General features: G+C 30.6%; 4 protein-coding genes across 7 annotated transcripts; 1 reads left to right on the top strand and 3 right to left on the bottom strand.

Moving 5' to 3' along the window:
- Positions 1-731: 731 nt before the first annotated feature.
- Positions 732-4,649, bottom strand: LOC118448952 (transmembrane protein 181). Of its 4 annotated transcripts, none has more exons than XM_085657485.1 (14): positions 4,219-4,648; positions 3,700-3,857; positions 3,494-3,597; positions 3,270-3,419; positions 3,061-3,163; positions 2,847-3,000; positions 2,675-2,755; positions 2,511-2,610; positions 2,284-2,411; positions 2,039-2,188; positions 1,856-1,958; positions 1,546-1,776; positions 1,191-1,450; positions 732-1,109 (listed from the first exon to the last, which is right to left on the bottom strand). In XM_085657485.1, the coding sequence occupies exons 2-13, from the start codon at positions 3,843-3,845 to the stop codon at positions 1,317-1,319; spliced, it is 1,584 nt and encodes a 527-aa protein (XP_085513611.1). In that variant the 5' UTR covers positions 3,846-3,857; positions 4,219-4,648; the 3' UTR covers positions 732-1,109; positions 1,191-1,316. The 4 variants fall into 4 exon arrangements, with proteins under 4 accessions (XP_085513611.1, XP_085513612.1, XP_085513613.1 ...); XM_085657486.1 differs by having other exon boundaries at positions 735-1,109; positions 1,180-1,450; positions 4,349-4,649; XM_085657484.1 differs by having other exon boundaries at positions 736-1,109; positions 1,180-1,450.
- A 151-nt stretch (positions 4,650-4,800) lies between these two features.
- On the bottom strand, positions 4,801-7,502 carry LOC118448976 (pre-mRNA-processing factor 17). Its single transcript, XM_035882972.2, has 8 exons — positions 7,124-7,502; positions 6,811-7,027; positions 6,400-6,726; positions 6,113-6,327; positions 5,753-6,016; positions 5,543-5,676; positions 5,237-5,458; positions 4,801-5,139 (listed from the first exon to the last, which is right to left on the bottom strand). Exons 1-8 carry the CDS (start codon positions 7,427-7,429, stop codon positions 4,962-4,964), a joined length of 1,863 nt encoding a protein of 620 aa, XP_035738865.1. The 5' UTR covers positions 7,430-7,502; the 3' UTR covers positions 4,801-4,961.
- Positions 7,503-10,909: 3,407 nt separating this feature from the next.
- Positions 10,910-14,405, top strand: CPR17 (cuticular protein 17). Its single transcript, XM_035882974.2, has 2 exons — positions 10,910-11,132; positions 12,834-14,405. The coding sequence occupies exons 1-2, from the start codon at positions 11,121-11,123 to the stop codon at positions 13,329-13,331; spliced, it is 510 nt and encodes a 169-aa protein (XP_035738867.2). The 5' UTR covers positions 10,910-11,120; the 3' UTR covers positions 13,332-14,405.
- Positions 14,310-15,908, bottom strand: LOC118448979 (endocuticle structural glycoprotein SgAbd-8-like). The gene is made up of 2 exons (XM_035882977.2): positions 15,781-15,908; positions 14,310-15,120 (listed from the first exon to the last, which is right to left on the bottom strand). Exons 1-2 carry the CDS (start codon positions 15,790-15,792, stop codon positions 14,737-14,739), a joined length of 396 nt encoding a protein of 131 aa, XP_035738870.1. The 5' UTR covers positions 15,793-15,908; the 3' UTR covers positions 14,310-14,736.
- Positions 15,909-21,982: the final 6,074 nt, after the last annotated feature.

Raw genomic sequence — 21,982 nt, 5'->3', positions numbered from 1 at the left:
CAATGATGCTTTAAGTATAATTCCTATTGGTGAGTTTTACACAAATTTTACGGAAACTTTAATCGAAAAATTTCATACGATTTAAATATTTTTAATGTAAAATTAAATGAAAAAAAAGTTTCATGCTGTAAACCATCCACGTTGATCGATACGTCATTTTAAGTATGTAGAACAAAACATTTTATTTATTTGACTATTAGATTTATTTCGAAACGTTAAATCTCTAATTTAAAATTATAAATTTTACTGTACTTTAAAAGAGAATTTGTTGTACTTATTAATCATATAAAAATATGATTTGCCCTATATATTAATATCATTAATAAGAATGAACAATATCACTAATACGCATTGTTAACAATTAACCAGTACTATATTGAACTTTAACAATATTTAATGTTTTAAGTTTAGAAATGAACTATTATTCGAATAATTATAATTAATGAATTATATAAATTCATAAACATCTAAATATTAAGTACGTACATATATTAGATATTGATATTAATACAATATTAAGTGATATATAATGATACCTTCCAATATACTTATACTAATTAGCATAATCATATATTATAATTAGTAATAATTTTGTAAATAGTATTTTATATTGGTACATGAGAAATTTTCTATACGTTTTCTAATTTGTTATACATAAGTCTTTGTCAAAGTTGCAGAATTAAAACATTTGTATAAACATTATATTAATAATAAATTAAAAGTAAGGAGTGAAAGTTAAAGAAATGATGTTTCTCTATCAATATTGCACTTTGCACTTGATATATATATATATATATATATTATCAAGGTGCAAATTGCATCTATATTTTACAAATAAGAGCACAAAAGTATATTAATTAATACTGACATTTCATATAAATAAATTTTACAATATAAATTGCCATTTATAATTGATCTAATGCGCAATGTCATCCAAGAAATTTAAGTTCTTTTGTTAATTATTTATTCATATGTTCTTTCCATCTCGTTCATACCTATCCATTAATACTTATCGAGAATAATAACAGATTAATACGAATAGATTATTGTGATACTTTTTTGAGCTATAAGTAGATTAATACCAAAATCCAAGAAGGCATATGTACAGTCTGCAAATTGCAATTAATTTCTTATTATTAACAATACAATATTTCTTTGAAATAAATTATCTTACATTACCTTCTCCATACCTAAAAGGCAGTATTTTTGCAAATCTTTACAAAAATTGTCTGCCAATGCACATTTCGTTTCTTCATTTAATTCAATTATTCTTTTATATAACCATATTGTAAAATAATAATATTGGTCTAAAATATTCAATCACTGTCCACTACATTTTTTGGTAAACGAGTTAACAGCCGTCTGCTGTCTTCATCTGAACCATATATAACTTCTTCATCTGAATCATTCATCATTGAAAAAGCAGGATTATCTTTCATTATGGATGAATCTGTGTCATAAGTATAATAAGAATTGAATTAATTTTCTTTGATAATAATGATAGTGACGATAAATTAATTATTCGTTTTAAATTGTATTATTTACGCTGTCCATAGACTTGTTGTAGTGCTGGAGCATAAACATATGCCATTGTATACAAATAAAAATTGAGAAGACCATATAGAGCCATAAATTGTGCTGATGTGCGATAGTATGTAGAAAGACGCGAAGCAAAACTATCTTCAAGAACTCCTGCACCAAATTGACGAGAAGTAACTAAACTGCAAACACCAGCAACTACTCCAGCAAGTAATGTTAAAAATCTTAAGCGTAAATCTATAAAAAAAAAAAAAAAAATAATTGTTATATACAATGAAAAATAAATTGATGTCATTTATTTATGCGCATTATTTACCAAAATATGGCATGGATCTTAATTCACTGTATGCCTTTAATATAAGTAGAAGAAGATATGCAATGTAAAAGCCACCTACTGTAAAGAAGAATACTTTAAAACCCTGTAACACAAAAAAATCAAAATTATATTACATATTATTTTATGTTATAAAAACATAATTGGAGCTTATATATTGTTTACATAATAATTTGATGTATCAAGAACATAATTGTATGTTGGATCCTCTAATTCGGTACAACGAAGCCATGTTGCCAATGTTAGAGCTGCCGCCCAAAGAAGACCCACAACCAACATTTTTGGTAAATAAAAAGTAATTAATCTCCTCTCGTTCTATAAAAATAATTCGTATATTAATTGTTATTATTGCAATTCAATATTATTACTATTATAAAAAAAAAAAAAAAAAAATTTCATATTGATAATACCTGTCTAAGACCATGATAAACACAAAGCCAGAACATGAGAATAGCACATAAAAAAGTTGTTTGTAGAATCGCATCTATCATTCCAGGTACCCAGGAATTTATTAAAAATATCATGGGAAATAAAGGATCTGTGTAAACAAAAAATACAATCCATAGTAGTGTTTCATAAAATCTTAAGTTAAGGTGAATAGTATTATTGTGTATATGAATTAGTTCATATAACTTACTATTATATAAAATTAATAATGGAAGAAGAATAGAAATCCATTTTTGTTCTATTGACCAATCATGTAATGGATACTTTCTCAATGAGTGACCAAACCAACACTGAAATAAAATCATTCATTGCAATTATTATTTTAAAACTTAATATTTAATCTGTATTAATTACCATCACCCCAAAGGTAGTTAGTAAGAAGATCAGTCGAAACCATATCTCAATTTGTGTAAATGCAGGATTGTAATTTTTAAACTGTAAATATGATACGAAATCATAAGGTGCAAATAATTTTAATTTTTAAGTTATTGTGTCCGATGCATTATTTTATTTAGTGCTTACTGACGTAGAATGTGAGATCTCGTATTGTATAACGTTGGTGGAAGCTTTCAAGTCCATGAAAACGTACAGTAATCATATAGTAAGTGTAATCTAAAAATCCAAGATGAGCCACGACAAGTTCCTCGCAAGATTGTCTCTCGCATTTTAGATGTCTTGTTCTATAAATTAAAAGGATGATATCTTATTCAAATAAGAAATTATATTAAAATTATATATACCTATTGTGTATAGTTTCCAATGGTAGGATAGGATTAAGTTTATGATCAATACCGATGCCATCTATTGATACGCTTACTTGAAAACCTTTATCGTATCTTTCATCTGTAAAAAATTCGTACGTATTAAACCAATTTCCTACGTATCCGATATATTTTGCTAAGTGATTTCTACTAGGATAAAATTTTATTGAAGTTATCGCTCTTTTTACCATCATTATTTAACGTAGATAATTTAGCAATGACCCATAATTGTTGGCTGTATGGCGACAAAGCTGGTGTCTTCAATACAAATGGTCCAGTAGCTGTTTCACTTTCATTGACATGTGCCTTTTGTTCGGTTGTAGAAGTTATCGGTGGACCTTAAATGAAAAAGACAAACATTCCTGAGTATGAAAATATATAATATACAATTTAACTAAACGATTATATTTACCAGCAAGTCCAATGAAGACAGACAATCCAAAACAGGCAAAGAAGCCAATAAATACCATGACAAATTCTCTTTTGTGCATAGAATATAAACGCATTTGCACCGATCTATTTTTAAAATAAATATACACGATATATTAATACTTTATTACATTACATAAAATTTTGCAGATTCAAAAAGAAAAAAAGATTAATATTATTGTGTAGTACCTTTCGCAACGATCATGATGATACGCTGGCGCGATGTATTTATTAAATTCGCTAAATAGATCACTAAATTGAGATAACATATTTTTGATCCTAAGATTCATACCAGCTGATGGTAGATGATACGAATATCCTAATCCATTATCCATCGTTTAACAATTCTATAATGGAGTTGATTTGATTTATTTATTACATTGTCATTTTTAAACGCAACATTATAACTTCATTGTAAAATGGTTCCTAAATTTTCTATTATCCAATAAATTGTTTATAATTCGTGAAAAACGTAGAAACGAGTATGTATTTCTTGATATATTTCGATATTAATTAATAATTCATAGTACTGACAAACTTTTACAAAGACGAATTATTATTATTATTATTATTATATAGATATTTCTTCTTTTTTTTTTATCATTCGCTTAAAGAATATTATAAATAAATATTTACGTAACACTTGGAAAAGAAATAGAAAAAAGACGATCATGCAAAATCATACACATATGTGCACGTAAATATTACCCCTTCAATAGCACCACTCAAATGTTGATTTTTACAGTCACAATTCAACTTTTACATTCACGTATATTATCAAATTTAAACGATTATTCGTAAAATGCTAATGATCGTATTAATAAATTTAATTATATACCATAAACATCGTAAAAGCGTACAAAAATGCAATACGTATGACACGATAAGTACAGATCACGGTAGACATTGTGACGCGTACTATTGATTTTTGCACCCTAGGTATATGTATTACGGAATTACTGACTTATCCGATGTATGTGTGCGCGCGTGCACGTTTTGTGTACGTGTAGATGTTATAAATAAAATAAAAATTTCGGAGAAATTATTCCCTAAAGATCACATTAAAGTATTAATGCTATCCTGCAAATATTTTATTCTATTTCATATCACATACTTTCTTTTTCTTTTTTTACATATTTCGCGATTTATTATTTATTTTATAAAAATAATGAAAACCAATTCCAAGACATTTAATAAAAAAAAAAAAAAAAAGAAAATAATAAATCAAATTATTTATATTATACTATAAAATCTCAAAATGTATTAATAATTATTAAATACTTTTATCGTTCGGATTTTACTTTATATATGTTTTTAAAGCAAAATTAAGAATTTATTACAAATTCTATATGTACAATCTTAATGTATGAATGGATGCCTGATTAACGACACATACGCACGTTAATTAGCATAACGTTAAAGAGGTAGGATTTACATATTAATATAGAATACTAGTCCCAATATTTTATTTTGCCATCCCACCCAGCTGTTGCAAGTTTCGAAGGTTCATGTGGATGCCATAAAACATCAATACACACTCCATCGTGTGCTTTCCATTTTTTATATAATTTCGTAGTTTTCCAATCCCATATATAACATTTTCCATCTGCATCTCCTGATACAAGATAACTAAAAAGTAATAATTAAATGCATGCATTAACGTAGAGAATATAGTAAATTATTAAACATTAATCTTATTATACTATAAATTTATATTTATTTATACCTCATGTCAGGAGAAAAATCTAGGCCACATGCATAGCCGGCAACCATATGACCAGTAAAAGTTTTTTTCCGATTCATTTTGAATCTATTTAAGGCTGAGAATATTACAATTTTGTTATCCATGCTTTGACATGCTAACCATTTCTGATTAGGTGATGGTGTCACAGCTGGCATAGAATGCATAGAAGGATCAGCAATATATTTCATGTCAACGGGAATATCCCTAAAGTATAATATAAATCTTTTAATTTCGAAATGTAAATTCCACTAGGAGGGTACTACTATGCAGGAATAAACAATTATTTACCATTCCCAAACACGAAGACTTTTGTCATCGGAAGTTGTAACAAATCTACGATTGTCATCTACAAAAGTGATTGTATTAACTGCGCCTAAATGCCTATCATATTCTTGAGTTATCTCCCCTGATCGTATATCCCACTGTAATTTAGAACAATTATGAAAAGTTTTCTTTAATAAAATTACACAAATTATGACAAATTATTGTATGACTTACACAAATAATTTTCTTATCACTTGTTCCTGCTACAAAAAGATGTTGTTTGTCTGGATCTGGATTAAACTTTGCACAATATGGTATTTTTCTACTTGTAAATCTACTTATACAAGCACCGCTTTCTGTATCCCATAATTTTACGTAACGATCATATCCAGCCGAAAGAAATCTTTTTCCGTCATTATCGAAGCTGACGTCGCGTACAGCCTGACGATGTCCATAATAGGTTCTAACACATCGCCTTTCTTTATAAACTTCCCACAACTGTAAATAACATAATCGTCATATTTAATATTACATCGATAAACAATTATGTAGATAATTGTGTATACATCCTTTACATTTTTTTTTGTTAAATACCTTAACTCTACAATCCATACTAGACGAAAGAAGTAAGTGGGCGGTTCGTGGAAACCATCTGATTTGAGAAATACCCTTTGTATGACCTTCCCACGTATGTATGTGTGCTTTTGGTAGAAAACATCGTTCAGGCGGTGAATCTGATCTCAAGTTAACACCAATATCCTGTGGTGCATGTAGAAATGATCGTCCTTGATAATCCACACTATCTTTAACTAAAAGAATTAAGGAAAATTAGAATAATGTTTCGATAATATATGTGTGTGCGCGCGCGTAAGTGTACGTACTATGCAATACAGTTTTCTCTTCGAGTGGTTTCTCCTCTATTTGTTTTCCTCTTTTATTTCTTTTAGCTAAAATTTCTTCTAATTCTGCTGCCTCTTCTTGAGTAGGTTTGACAACTCGCCTTTCATCTATATAACCACCCCAAGGACCTAAAAATCCTTCAATATCTGCTGGATCATTATTTCTATGTCTTTTTCTTTTATCCGAAGGCCTTAACGTTGTATTTTCAAAGACTGTTTTTCCACCAGATTCTTCAGCAGCTTCCTTTGCACCGATCAAAGTTTTTCCCTCCTCTGCACTACCATCAACGGTTGGATCCAAAGCATAACCTAAAAATATAATTTATCATAGATATTTCATTTTTTTGTAATACGACTATATATAATGCTATTTCAATGATTAAAATGATTTACCATAACTTGCGAATGTTCTTCTTTGATTTTCAAATTGAAATTCACTGATATATGCTTTCTCGACATAACCAGAGAGCATATTCTTCACGGCTCGTTGTTGCTGAGTTTTAAAAGGATTTTCTGGACCTAAATCTGGAGCAAATAATTCCTCATACTTTGGATTATGGGTAACTATAGATGCAGTAGAATCTATATGTTTTACACATAATTCTGTTCCCTATGCGTATCAGAAATAATAAATTATTAATATAAAATGAATGAATAAAATTTAGAATAAATAACGTTATGATTATAAAGGTTAGGAATAGCTTACTGTGGAAACAACTTCAGGCGCGGAACATATTTGTAGTCCAAGAGAACTTATAGATTTGCCAGTAAAAACTGACTCTCTTGGAGAATCATCATTTATATTTTTATCATCTTTAATTTTCTCTTCATTATTATCTATAGTACTTTCATTCTCAGATTCACTGTCACCATCACTACTACCATAATCTTTTAAAGCGAGCATACTTTGAATTGTATAAACAAATATACATAAATTATTTACATTTATTTTTAGATTTTCATTCCATTCAATTATATCAAAATACAATCTTGTTTTTATTATATATACCATAAACCAACATAAACACTAACCAACTTGTGTAAATTTGTATAAACCACATTGAATCAGTTAATGCTTATGTAGATGTAATGTCTTATGTCTATTCGGATACAGTGATGCCAACATTATCGAAATGAACGACGCCATTTTTCTGTGGACAAAATGTCTAGGGAGAGTGTACTAAGGTAAATCTTTTTCTTTTGTTCTTATAATTTATATAAACAAGATAATTTATCATTAATAAGATAATTTATCAATATGTACATACGTAAGAGTTAAAAGAAATATCTTGTATATGACGAATTCCATGTATTTTTCTCTGTCAATTTTGTATAGAAATATTAGGTTAGAAAAAATTGAAAGTTGAATAAAATTTATCGATAGTAATTTTATAAGAAATAAATAAAAAAAAAAAGGAGAAGAAAAGAGTATGTATTTATATTTATTTTTTGGTCGTGACATGGCTATACAAATTTAATATCTATATAGACTTTATTGAATGATCGAAGAATACTTATGCATCTATAGGTTAAGACATGCGCCTACATTAGGCAACCAAACATATACGAGTATTCACATGTATATATTCATCATTGGCAGTGTTATTCTCCTTGAAATCGGGCAACCCGATATACATCGGATATTTTAACGATAAACGTAACAATTTAATTATAATTATACAACGACGTTTTTAACGTTCATTATTAAATTGTAAAAAAAAAAATATATATATATTTTTTTAATATCATGCAGATTCATACTCACAATTCTTGATAAAATTTTATTAACTATAATTTTACAAAGTTTACGTCAGGATATCTATAATGTATTAATTAACAGTATTAATTCTTTCTAAGAAAACATAGATCACGACGTTCACATAGATCTTATTATTAAGATAAAAATATAAGAGGAGAAGATAGATATGAATTTATATGTGCGCCTGCGTAAATGCAATTTCTTCGTAGCGTAGAACGGTAGGATCGATCATTGGGCCAAGGACTCGCATACGAAGAGTTCAATTCCCACGGAAGATTAGTAACGGGTATTCTAAACGTTGCGGTGTCATTATCCTTTAATAAGTAACAACCACGCTCTAAGGCAACCTTTCGATTAGCGATCGGAATAAAGTTTTAACATGAAACACGAAGAGTATATGTTTATATTTAAAAGTACACAGGATACATACATACGTATCCTGATGAATGATATTGTAAGAGAAACATGTTTCGATCGATTCACACCGCGTATCGCGTGTATTTTTAATTCATAATTTACATATCTCGCATGATAGGACTACATTTCGTGGAAAAGAACAGTTTCATGATCGATATCTTACTACTCGATCGATTATTATATTATATGTAATATAAAACAAATTTTTAAAATTGAAAATCATCAATTCAAGAAATTAATCAAATCGTAAATTTTCCATTTAAAAGCGTATTATTTCGATGTTGGACTTCAATTCATTCGATCTTACAACATTGAACATTATTATTTTAGTTCGATAATAATTCATTGATGTACGACGAATAATATGAATTATGAGTGCTGTAAAAATTATTGAAGGTTTATAAATGTAAACGACGATTTAAATTGCAAATATGTTAAAGGTCGATTGATAGAAAGGTACAATGAATTATAAATGGCTAACGAAGAGAAAGCGTCATCAATAATGTTAGATTCTTTACAAGGAAGTACAGATATAGACGAGTAAATGTAACTCGTTTTCGATGCGACGTAATACGAAATCATCTTATTTTCTTTCTCTCTATCTCTCTCTCTGTTTCAATATATTTCATAAAATTATTGTGAAATTAACATATACGTCGGTTTGTAAAAAGTATTATTAATGTCAATCGTAAAATCATTAGTATTAATCGTATCATATATTTTCGTGACAGTTACAAAACACAATTTCTTTTCGAACGATTTATCTCAGAACTTCACGATTTCGTCGCTCTAGAAATAATTTATATGTAAATTCGTGAGATTATGAAAGAACGAAATGGTAACGAAATTTTCGAAAGTTTAGATCAGTCGATATTTCAAAAGAGAAGAAAAAAGAAAATCAGAAAAAAAATTGAAAAAAGAGAGAGAGAGAGAGAGAGAGAGAGAGAGAGAGAAAAAGAAAGGAAGCATTCTGCAAACATGTAATATTATTCAATGTTATACGTATCTTTAGTCAGAAGAATTAAAATTTATGATTGTCTTTCTTATGATAAAGAACCACGAATAAAGCAATTATTTGATCATATTTAATATCCGTATATATGAACTCGTTTACATTTAACATTAAGAGTCGAGTACATATAATATATATAAGTATTCGAAAATCTTAAGACGATACGGATAATTCAAAATTTTCATTATCTTTCTTAATATGTATATAAATATAAATTAGATAGATCGTATAATGAAATTTCTCTATTTATGAGTTTATAAATCATCGAGATGTTAATATACACGATATACCTGTAAAAGTAAAAAATAATCGAAAAAATTTATGATTTATCCAGTTGTAGATCATTCGGATAAACAATAATTCATATTATACGATATTAAATAATAACTCGTATTAAATATAAATTTTATCATTTCGATCATTTCTAATGAAACGACATTATATCAAATTTTTGGTTAAAATCCGAGAATCAGTTGTTACGTAAGAAAACTGAGAATACTTGACACGTTCTCGAGACATCGTTAAACGAGTAAATTTACTTTGAAAAGGCAAGACGTCTCGGTCAAAAACTCAGAAGCGAGTTCGTCGATCTACCGTACGGATCGTCTCTCTGGGAAAGATAAGTAAGTAAGGTATGTTGGAAAATAAGAAACATAAGAAAGAAAGAAAGAAAGAAAAAAGGAAAAAGAAGAAAGAAAGAAAGAGAAAAAAATATGAAGATGATTTTGCGTTCACTCGAGAGTAATCATCGTGGGTTCTTGCGTAAGTAAGAGGAGCGATCGTTGGCCTGCGTTAAGTAATCACGAAAAGTCCAAACATATGATTCTTGAACGAAAAAATTTTCGAATCGAAATGTGACGAAAGTGTCATTATAATTTCTCCAAATTATCCCATATCTTTCTTTTGTCCTCGTATTAAATCTTTCTCCTCTTTATCCCTCCTTTATCCCTGGTTAGAATCCTTTCTCTCTTATTCTCAATTATTTATTGAGAAATTTGAAGTGTGAATTTTTTTTTTTTTTCTATTTTTTTTCCTTTCACTCGAAAATACTATAAGTTTTTCAAGAAGAGTGAAGAGGGAGAAGGAGAAGGGCGGGGGGGGGGGAAGGAGCAGAAGAAAGGGCTTTTCTTTTTTTCTTTCTTTTTTTTTCTTTTTTCTTTTTTTTTTTTTTTTCTTTCCTTTTGATACGCCCGTACCTTCTCGAGGGAGGAGAAGCGTTGGCGTCTGCCGAAATAAACTTTCCCGGGTTATGTAAATGCACGATCTCGGCATGTGTTGCCTCCCGCCGGTATAAAGGTCGGCTCTGCCCCCAACAGTCCAAGAGTTGCTCGCGAACTTCACGCCGGCAACCATCGGGAGAGGAACAACGATCTATATGTGACGCTGCCTGCTTGGACTTCTCTTACCTGTTCAATATCCTTTACCTTTACCACCCGAGGCATCTCACTTTCTCGTGACCAGGCCACCTTACCATTCTCGTATTACACAAACGAAACAGACGTCGTGCCGACCAGCATGCGCGCCTTGGTGAGTGAATTTCTTCTTCATTTTCTGTTCCTCAATTTCAATCGTTATCGTTTTTCTTTTCTTTCTTTTTTTTTTCTTTTTCTGTTTCCTATATATTTTTCTCTTCATATTTATAAATCCAATTAATGGGCTGATCGCCAAATCAATATCATTGTCATTTCCATCTATTTTTTCTTTTCGTTTTTGTTTCTTTTTCTTCTTCTTCTTCTTTTCTGTTTTTTTTTTTTTCTTTATTTTTATTATGTTACAGTTTTTGAAAGATCTGCGATCGAACTTCACCAATCCTTTAAATATATACGATAACATATAACGCGTTAAATAATTTTTCGTTATAATAATCTTATTATTGTTATAGATAAACTATATAAAGTTCGATGATTAATTAGGATTTATTTGATATGAAAATCGATGAAATTAATATTGACAAAGAAATTGCATTATTCGAGATCATTCAACTCGTATCTATCGGTTAAATCAATAAATTACTTTAATACAGCCTGCGGATATCTTGAAAACATAAATTATATTTACGATCGTTGCATAATCGACGTATTATGCGATGATCCATTTAATAGAATTCCGTAATATCAAAACAAAATATAAAGATATTTCTTTACTACGAATTCTTTGAATAAAAACGTGAGCAGAAGATCAAAAGGAAATTAATTAGCAATATACATTTTATTAGTTGATAGAATGATAACTTTACAAATTGAAAATAATATTTTATAATAATAACAATCATTTGTTTTATTGTCTTGGTAAAAGTGTAGAAAATATTGAAAATTGAATGACAAAGTACATAAGTTTTCTCAACTGTAATCTTGATAGGCGTTATGTGGGATGTCTGAAACATTCCATGTGACGTTTAAAGTACCGAGACATTTAAAAAGACAATGCACGTGTAACGTGCAAATATTAACGTTCGATTATCTTCAGTTACCTTTTACCAGTTGGGATTCGTAATGGGTATTGTGACCTACCCACTAATACATTCATTTTGCCCTGACCTTTCGCCAGGGAAAGGTATGTTAGAGGATTTACAGAACATGACGAAGAGTAAAGCTGTAGGTGCGTGCGTGTGTGTGTCTGTCTGTCTGTGTGTGTGTCTGTGTGTATGCATACATGTGAATGCCTGTGTACTAGCTTTCGATTTTCTGCTGGGTCTAATCTATGTATGAAATATATGTACATAAATGCGTACTATGTATATACGTGTTTATACCTACTATTATCGAGTATGTTCATTGACTTCAATCTCAAATCGTCTCAACCTTTAAGCAAGAATCAAAGAGTACGGTATCGACAATATCGTTTCTATTAATGAAAACTTTGAATCGAACGTTCAGTCGATAGAGACGTCGTGTAGCGTTAAATACGAGCGAAAGCTCTTCGCAGTTATTCTCTCGACGTATCGTCAATAGACTTTTACGTTTGCCAAGTCAATAAATTAAGATTTAATGTACTCGTAAATGCACGGCTTTAATGTATTTATCGCGAACATGATAACCTCTTAAATGGAATACATGATTTCAATTTTATGTATAGATGAAGACTAAAGGTATACTATAATGAATAGTTTGTTTTATTCTACATCGTACGATTAGATTATTGAATTTAATTAATTTAAATGTCTTCGTGGAATATACAAATCTAATAGTTTCTCATACTTCTTTTTTTATTTGTTTTCTCTTTTTCTAGCTAGTGATCGCGATCGTTGGTCTTGCCCATGGTCAAGAATACTTTCGAGAACCTGAAAAGGTATTGAGCGAATCTCGTGACCTTGGGGATACACGAGGCCATTATTCGTTTGCATACGAGACCGAGGGTGGAATTCTTCAGAAAGAAAGTGGTAGTAGGAAGTATGCCGGTACACCGGATGAAACTCAGCTGATTCAGGGTTCCGTTCAGTACAATGCTCCCGATGGAACACCGATTGCTATGAGCTGGACCGCCGATGAGTTTGGCACTCAAGTGTCGGGTACTCATATCCCAACTCCACCACCAATTCCACCAGCGATTCAACGAGCTCTCGAGTGGATTGCCAAACAACCCTCGACCAGTGAGCAACCGGATCTCCCTCAACCACATCAACAGCAACAACAACAGCCGAAGCAACAACCCTCTTACAGTCAAAATGCTGTTATTAATAATAACATTAATCGTCCTAACAGAGTGCTATCGAATAAACGGTTCTGAAAGTAGTATTATTTAAGTTAGCGTAGAGATCCGTCGTCCGATCGTGAATTCGCGTAATGTTAAATAAATTTTTATGGTATTTTTATTTTTTATACAAAAAGAAAAAAGTATATAAATATATATATATATATATATATCGATGCGTTACGAGAAAGAGACAAAAAAAAAATGAAATTTTATACAAAAATTTAAGGAGAATGATAGTCATTTGTGATCTCATTAAAGGGTTTGAAATCGTAATCGATGAAAAATAAAGGACTTTTATCTGTTTTTATTCAATCAAGTAATATAAATGATCAACAGGAGGAAATCGATGCAACTTTATAAATGTCACAGATTTTTTTTTAACCATTAAATTTGTGTTAATTTTAAGATATAGAACGACGAATTTTGACAATTTGTTATAATTTTAAGAGTAGATATAAATACTCTCATTTTGTAATTCCTGAATACATTATTATTTATAATGTATCTCGAATGTGTAACGATTATGCTCGTTGAATTTATCTTTTTTGTTCGAAGCGAGTGTACAATATTATGAAAAATTTTATTGTTAATTCAAAAAGTTATCGCGATGGTGACTTTTTAAATGAATATCAAATGATATAACGGACTTACATGTGTTTCAGTTTCTCGTTTGTTAATTGATAATTAAGTTTTGCCTTTTACGAAAAAGAGAGAAAGATTATGCTAATTCAATAACGGTTTCAATCATTTTCACTCACACGTTCGATCGAACGATAATGTTTCGATGTTAGTATTAAAAATACCGTTCGATCGATATGTCTCGTCAGATATATTCAGGACTCAACTAGATTTAATTAACTAGATTCATAAAAGCTCTTTATTTATCGTCAAATTATCTTTCATACATAGGTAGATAATATAAGGTAATATATAAATGAATTAACGAATCGAAATTATGCTCGGTTATAAACCGAATTGGTTAATTTGATCATAAACGTCATTAGGAAATCCAAGGATATCTTAAGAGAAGGGAGTTTGAATGATGAAAGAATGAAAAGATCGTTGTCAAAGTTGCGTATATAAAAATGACTTTATTTACAGTAACAATAACATAGTTTGTCCTACTCCTGGGCTTGACGTGGAATACATCTCGAGATTGTTTACAATAATAAATCGCTTCTTATTACTACGTAAGAAGGATCGCGAGTACAAAGGCATTGATTCTTCTACTCTCGTCGAGGAAGGATCGAAATAAGGTATCGTGTGTCCTTTATAGAAAACTTCCTATTTCGGATGCATCCATGAAAGATGAACAGGAGTTGGGCAAAGATGTTAATGAAGAAGAGTGGAGAAAGAAAAATAGAAGGGAAGGAGAAGAAGAAGAAGAAGAAGAAGAAGAAAAAGAAAAAAAGGAAGAAAGATTCTTTTGACAGTGCTATTAATTATTAGTATCATTCTCCTCAGGATGAGCAGCGATGTAGTCTAGAGCCTTCTGAATATGAGTTGGTATTTCTGGTGGAACTGGTAAGTGTTCACCTTGAGGGTGGAATCCGTTTTCGTCGGCGGTATAGGTAACATGAATAGGTAAACCTTCAGGTGAAGTATAGGTGAAAGAACCAGTGACATGTTTAAGAAGGACGTCACCACCGACATTAACCTGCGCTTCTTCCGCAACTTGAATACCATTTGCCGTCTCGTATTCGTAGTTATAGCTACCGTCGGGTGCTGGCTCAGACACCCTCTGTTTCACAATCTGGACTACTTCCTTTTCGTTGATCGGAGCGGTAAAAGCCACCGAGAGGAGGGCGAACAAAACGATTGCCTATAAAAATATTTCATTTTGAAATTAGTTTCGATCGAAGAAATTTCGCGACATTTATTTTCAACGGATTTATTAATTAATTTTATATTTTCTTTTCTTTTTCTTTTCATCTTAGCCGTGACTTTTTTCTATCTCCTTTCACGATATACTCCACTTAGCTCGTAAATATCAATTCCCGTACGAAAAATTTATCGGACAAGCTGCGTATAAAAATTAAAAGGAACATTCGTACGCGTCCATGAGTTATGAATATTAATGAAGATCGTCAGTTTCTCTTTTTCGTATCTTATTTCGATAAAAGAACGACAAGAAGAAGCTCGAGATATTGTTGCGAAAAAGAACACAAAATTCAAGATTTTGTAACGTTTTTTAAGCCACGCTTGAAAGATGCAGCCAATGATAAGGCTAATGGTCTTAAATGATTGGCTAATCATTGTGTCTCTTTCTTTTTCTTTTTCTTTTTACTTTTTTTTTTTTTTTACATCGAGATTAGATATATAAATCCAGGTTAGTTATTTTTACAAAAAAAATTTTTATCTACTATAACAATATATATTTGCTTTTTGGTCTTTTTTTTTTTCTTTTTTTTTTTTCTTTTTTTTTTTTAACAAGATTACGACCAAGTACGTTTTCATTGTCGGCTCGTCATTATCAACTCACCAGTCGGCTCATGTTGAGATTAATTTTGATAATTTTTAGATTTGAAGATCTCTCGAAGAAGCTTCGAACTGTTCTGGATTGCCATTTCGATGGAATCGTTCGCTTTATATAGGTATCGAGCAAAGCAAAAAATCTTTTATAAAACTTATACGAAATACTAATATCATAATCTGAATCCCCTCTCTAAGCCAAATCCCTTCCTCCAACCATACTGTCAAACGTGTCACCAAAATTTGACGACTGTTGCCGAATAGTAGCGAACGATTTGAGAAAACTCGAAAATCAACTCTTGGATTTCACACTAGCTTGCGAAAAGGAAGGATATCTTATTACTTCAATGGAATTTTGTGCGAACGAATTTTATTTATTTATTTATTTCTTTCTTTCTTTATTTATTTCATTCGTTATAACGATTACGCGTTAAGACGAATTACGGCGAATTGTTTAAATTAAATGGGCAATGCGTTCGATAGTTTTATTTGCTTTATTTTCTTTTTATTTATTTTTTTTTTTATTATTATAATTTTTTTTCTTTTTTTAATAAATAGAAACGTAAACGTCGATTATCTTAGACGAATGACATCATTACGAATTAGCATGATCGAGAGACGTAAGAATGGAAGACATTAAACTAGGACGACGATTGCTTGCTAAATTAGATGCGTACGTCGTGTTTGGATTCGCTAAGCGCTAGACGATAATAACTATGAGCAGATGCATAAGAAAATATCTTTTGTCTTTCCTTTTTTCTTGCTTTTTTTCCGCCATTTTATTTTTTATTTTTATTTTTATTTTTATTTTTATCTTTTTTCTCCTTTCTTGTTTTATCCTTTCGTTCGAATGAGACAATCGAAAAGAATGATTTCTATTAAAAGCCGATGATATCATGTAAGACGGCTGCTTAAACGCGAAATAAACACGTTCAACTACCGCGAGTAAGATGACGATGAAGATATTTAAAAAACTAAAAGGGAACTTTTCGAATGACGACCTGTAAATACATATTTATAATATGTTAATGGCGCGCGCATACAGCTCTTTTTTTTTTCTTCCTTCTCTTTCCCATCTCCCTCCTCCGGTCCCTCCCTACTTCCCTGCCCTTCCTTTTATTGCATTTTACATAAGAATATATTGTAATAAAAATACTTCATTCGAACGAATCGCTTATAAATATACATTATAACTTATTATAACGATGTTATTATATAATCATTAATTTTCTTTTTTTTGAATCTTCTTTCCTCTTTTCTTCGATTAAAAATCTTATAAATATCTTCTTCTTCTTCTTCTTCTTCTTCTTTTTTTCCCTTTCCTTTCTTCTTGAAACTTTGGATCAACGGTGAAACAGCTGTTTTTTTATTTGACAAAAAGATTAAAAAATAGTCATAGTTAAACTCGAATCGTCAATAAATAAATGTTCCTGCAATAAAATGTTATCGACGATCCCGTTAGACGAAATAGGACAAACATAAATGGAGAATCCTCGAAGAATCCTTGAGAAAGAAATTATGTAGCTCGTCTATGGTTTATCAGATTTTCGAAGGAATTTTTAACGTGGCTGGTATCTCATCGATGAGAATTTAAGAAGATTATTTAGCGAAGACTTTCAATTTGAGTAACACTGCTTCGGGCTACGGCGTATAGCCTTCAAGCTTTATGCGTGAGCCTTATTCTTCGTGTGAACACAAGTCGAAAGGATTTAAAGGATACTCTGTAATTATTTTTAATCCTTTACCGTATCGATGTATATCCAATCGAAATTATTTTTATGAAAAAAGTATATATATATATATATATTACTGTATAAGTAGACGAATCTTTCTCTTTCTCACAATTGAAATAGAATTAATATATCGAAAGAAAGTTTCTTTTTTTTTTCTCTGTGATCGTTAGAACACATGCTACATGTTTAAATTCTTTTTTTTTTTTCTAATTTAAAACACATTTCTCTCAGACATATATTTGAAGATTAATTGTCGTACTTGTAATCGATTCGATTTTGTTACGCTTGGGATTCGCAAAAAAAAAAGAACAAAAAAAATAAGTTTAACCATCGAGAATTTATGTCGAAACAATTGATCGGGGTAATTGCACAAATCGCAAGGACCGTCGATGATTGCCGATGGATCGAAGAAAATAAAAGAAAAAGTCTGTTATTTTTTTTTCTATTTCCACTCTCTTTTTTTTCCTTCGTTTAGCTCGAATCTTTCGCGTCATTTTCTATTTTTTTAAAGAACCCACGTACGAGGTGTAACATTTTACATAATAATTAATTAATAATTTGTAATTCAAGATTTTTATATTTTGTAATTTTGGACAGGGAGAATAATTAAAAATACATGATAGCATAATGCAAAGAGACATACGTTGTGATAAATGGAAATGAAAATGAACTATTATCTATGTTCTAAGGTCAGAATTAGCATAATGTATATCCAACTCGGTTGGAACGTCGCGTCACTTCATAAAGATTATGCTTTGGGTGTTACACAATGTAAAACGTGTGTTAGCGTCGTTCGTATCGTTAATTTATAAATTATTATAAAATAAAAACAGGGTCAAACAGATTTCTTACGAAAAGAGAACATCGTTAATATTAACGTCATTCACGGTTTATTCAACATTATTAGCCCTTTACATTTTCAAATAATTTTTTGTCCGAAGATTTCGAGTTGGCTTAACGGGAAAAAGAAATGAGATAAAAAATAATTATCGAACGAAACGCCGAGGAAGATCGATTCGTTTCGTATTAACGTGTCGTCACGGCCCTTGGCTATCTCCCTGACGCAATAATCGTTTGCGACGGACATACTCGAAGAATTATCGAACGAAGAAGAGTCTTGCGGAGAGGAAGATATTCGATTGGATTCATCTCGTCTCGTAATAATTGTGTACAAAGAATTTCACCGTTAATTTGTAGCCGTGAAAGAGTAAGGATGATAAACTGATAAAGGGACTTTCGATGAACTTTAAATATCCTCTTTAAAAGACGATGTTCCTACGATGAAGAATACAAGAAATAAGAAAAAAAAACACACACATATATATATATATATATATGTGTGTACACACAAAGAAAAATGGAGAACGATCGCTCGAGATTCTTTTACGATGGCCGGCTTGTTATCCTCGCGAATTTACGATGCCAGTTACGAGGTACTTTCCATCTTCCCCTTTAAAGGGATTGTAGACAAGACGATGCACTTGGCACATGGACCACCGACTTCGTGTAATTCCTTTTTGTATTTCGGATGGTACCAAGCGAGATCACCAGCATCAACAATTTCGAACGAAAGGCAAGTAGGAGGCAAGGAGAGTCTCCCTGTTAAAGTAGGTCCCTCCTTCGAATGGTATAAGCAGCACCATAATTTTTACAACGGAGGTCGTCCGGCTAACCTGAATACGCGGCATTTTTACTTTCACGAGGCAGATGAGTCGAACTCACTTAAGTTGCTTCAACGAGTATTACGCAGTCGGTGATTAAAGATTCTCATACGACAGCTTATGACAATTCATCACTTCTATTTTGTGAAGAAGCTATGGATAGTTTTCGTCGTTGTATTTGCACTTTACTACGTTATTTATATTTCTTTCTTTTTATTTTTTTTTATTTTTTTTTATTTTTTTCATTCAATGATCTTACTAAATGACGATCATTAATGATTATAATTTATCTCTGAATAATTTCGACGAAATATTTCCTTTTAAACATTTTCGTGTCTCATGCGTGAATACCTAACGACGGGATAATTAGCTCAGATAATTTGTTTTAATTAGTACAGAAGAAACAAACTAATGCAACATCTAATTCCTATTGCAATTATGTTCTAACGTGGCGCGATCTATTGCAGTTCTTCATCACTTTTACTCAATGTTTAAGAACGTTCAACCGTTGGTGTTAAAACTTTATGTAACGACATGTTAATTGAGAAGAATCGTAGATTTCTCTATTTTTATATACACATACATACATACAACATACATACATATACATATACATGTGTGCATATCGAGAGAAAAATTATTTCGAAAGATATCTATAATTTATAGTTATGTCATTCGAAGAAACAGAAATCATTATTATTATTTATTTATTTATTTTCTTTTTAAGCAAAATTCACTTTTAACGGATTAATTTAACTTAGGATCAGATTCAACATCAAAGATTACGCTTATAAATTTATCTTCGTTCTTGACTCGTAATATATAATTTTGATGAAATTTCACGCGAAGTATACTTCTAAGCGAGTTAAAAAGTATCGAGTATTATTGCTCCGTTGGTATATCTATGAATTTTCTGTCGTTATCTCGATAACAACTAGATAATCTATTTTATGAAATCTTAGGATCTACCTTACCGGTGGTAATGCTAAATATTACTAGAGTTCACGCGAGTTAACGGATAGATGACGGATGAATGCTTTTCTAAGAAATGCATATAATTATATTTCTGTAATAATCAAGAAAAAAAATCTTATCCATGAAATTTCTTTCGAGAGATCAATAGAGGACGATTATCCTCAGACGAACGTAGAAAATTTTTCATCGGGAAGGTTTTTAAAGAATAATTGAACTTTCAGCTTTGACTGAATGAATATCTTTTATTTATTTATTTTTTTCTTTTTTTTTTTTTTTAATTTCTTTTCTCTCTTTGTTTGTCCGTTTGTTTTTTCTTTTTGTTGTGTTTTTTTTCTTCTTTCTTTCTTTCTTTTTTTCTTCCCCCCTTTTCAATTCGATATGATATTTCATTCGGATGTCTCCTTTCTTGAATGTCACGGCGTGTAGATATATCCATTCAAAGGGAATTATTTATTCACCATTATGGAAAACCCTTTTGTCGAGGCAAGAGAATTCGTGGTACGTCGAAGCAAGTCATTTCTTTGCTCACAGCACAGAGAGAGAGAGAGAGAGAGAGGGAGAGAGAGAGAGCCTCAACTTCATTAATCAAGGCGATGCCTCGAAGGAAGAGACACGAAGCAAACGTTGCAACTGAAATATTGTTTCGCGAGAAGAGCAAGCTTAAACTTTCGTTTCGAATTCGTGCGTTGGCGATAGTTCGCTTTCGTCAAAGACTTTTCCTTATTCTCGTGTACCGTTAATAGAAGAAATTGAGTGGCTTCGGGTTAAAAGGACACTTCAACGACACGACACAGAGTCCTTTTCCTTCTTCTTTTTCTTACGTTATTCTTCTTCGTATCTAATGATTCTTTCTTTAGATGTTGAACGTGTAATTATGATTACGGAGGAGAAGGAGAAGAAGATGAGGAAGAAGGAAGGAAAAAAATGGAAAGGAAAATGTTTAGCAAAATAATAATAATAATAATAATAATAATAATAATAATAATAATAATAATAATAATAATAATAATAATAATAATAATAATAGAAAAAAAATGTAAAAAAGAAACGTTAATGTCGTTCCCGTTAGATGAACGTGATATAATGCGTTGTAGATTCCATAGACATAGATATTTTTTGATTATCAGTTATTATACAACGATTCTCGTTATTTCGCTCACGTTCGAATCTCTTAAAACGTTTTATTTATAAATCTTCTTGCGATAATAGCGTTTGCATAGACAAAGATCTCTCGGTTGGGATTTGTAATTCTTTTTTTTTTCTTTTTTTATCTCTTTTTTTTATCTCTCTTTATTTTTTTTTTTTTTTTTTTTTTTTTTTAGAGAAAAAAAAGAGTTCTACATTATGATCCTCGTTGTCAATTTTTGTTTCTTTTTACTCATTTGCTTGTTTAACTTACAACTTAATACGAAATTATTTGAATCGTCGGAGTAATGTTTCTTTCTTTCTTTTATTTTTTTTTTATTTATTTAACACGCATTTTTGTTCTTTTTGCCTTACTGTCTAATTATTTTTTTCTTCTTCTTTTTCTTTTTTATTCTTTTTATGCGCCAAAAATCACCGCTAATTTCGTACTTTTATGAATACTAGACGAAATATATAGCCAAGATAGACTTTCGAGATAAATAAAACTTGATATTCGACGTTCGTCGGAAACTCCGTCAAGGTTTCACACAAATTTGTTACATGGTTGAATTTATAACGTATGTAAAATAAAAAAAATTCGCGTAAAGAGATGATCGTCGGGTCAACGTATGCATTAAAGACAACACGCATGAATTAATTTACCTATACTTATAATAACGCTTACATATAAGTATTAGTTTCTCAGTGAGTCTAAATG

Source organism: Vespa mandarinia, chromosome 6 (assembly GCF_050613455.1).
Source record: "Vespa mandarinia isolate Hongniang chromosome 6, ASM5061345v1, whole genome shotgun sequence".
Taxonomy (NCBI): Eukaryota; Metazoa; Arthropoda; class Insecta; order Hymenoptera; family Vespidae; genus Vespa; species Vespa mandarinia.
Note: the sequence above shows the minus strand (reverse complement) of the source record. Positions and strands in the feature narration are given on the sequence as shown.

What these genes read in the sequence shown, in the direction of transcription:
- LOC118448952 (XM_085657486.1), bottom strand. Translation starts at nt 3,845, where the DNA reads ATGGATAATGGATTAGGATATTCGTATCATCTACCATCAGCTGGTATG. An exon ending in TTGGAAACTATACACAATAG is followed by an intron (nt 3,001 to 3,060) that starts GTATATATAATT and finishes TTTAATTTATAG; the next exon opens with AACAAGACATCTAAAATGCG. An exon ending in TAACTACCTTTGGGGTGATG is followed by an intron (nt 2,611 to 2,674) that starts GTAATTAATACA and finishes ATTTTATTTCAG; the next exon opens with TGTTGGTTTGGTCACTCATT.
- LOC118448976 (XM_035882972.2), bottom strand. Translation starts at nt 7,429, where the DNA reads ATGGTATATATAATAAAAACAAGATTGTATTTTGATATAATTGAATGG. An exon ending in GTATGGATTGTAGAGTTAAG is followed by an intron (nt 6,017 to 6,112) that starts GTATTTAACAAA and finishes TGTTATTTACAG; the next exon opens with TTGTGGGAAGTTTATAAAGA. An exon ending in GTGATAAGAAAATTATTTGT is followed by an intron (nt 5,677 to 5,752) that starts GTAAGTCATACA and finishes TCTAAATTACAG; the next exon opens with TGGGATATACGATCAGGGGA.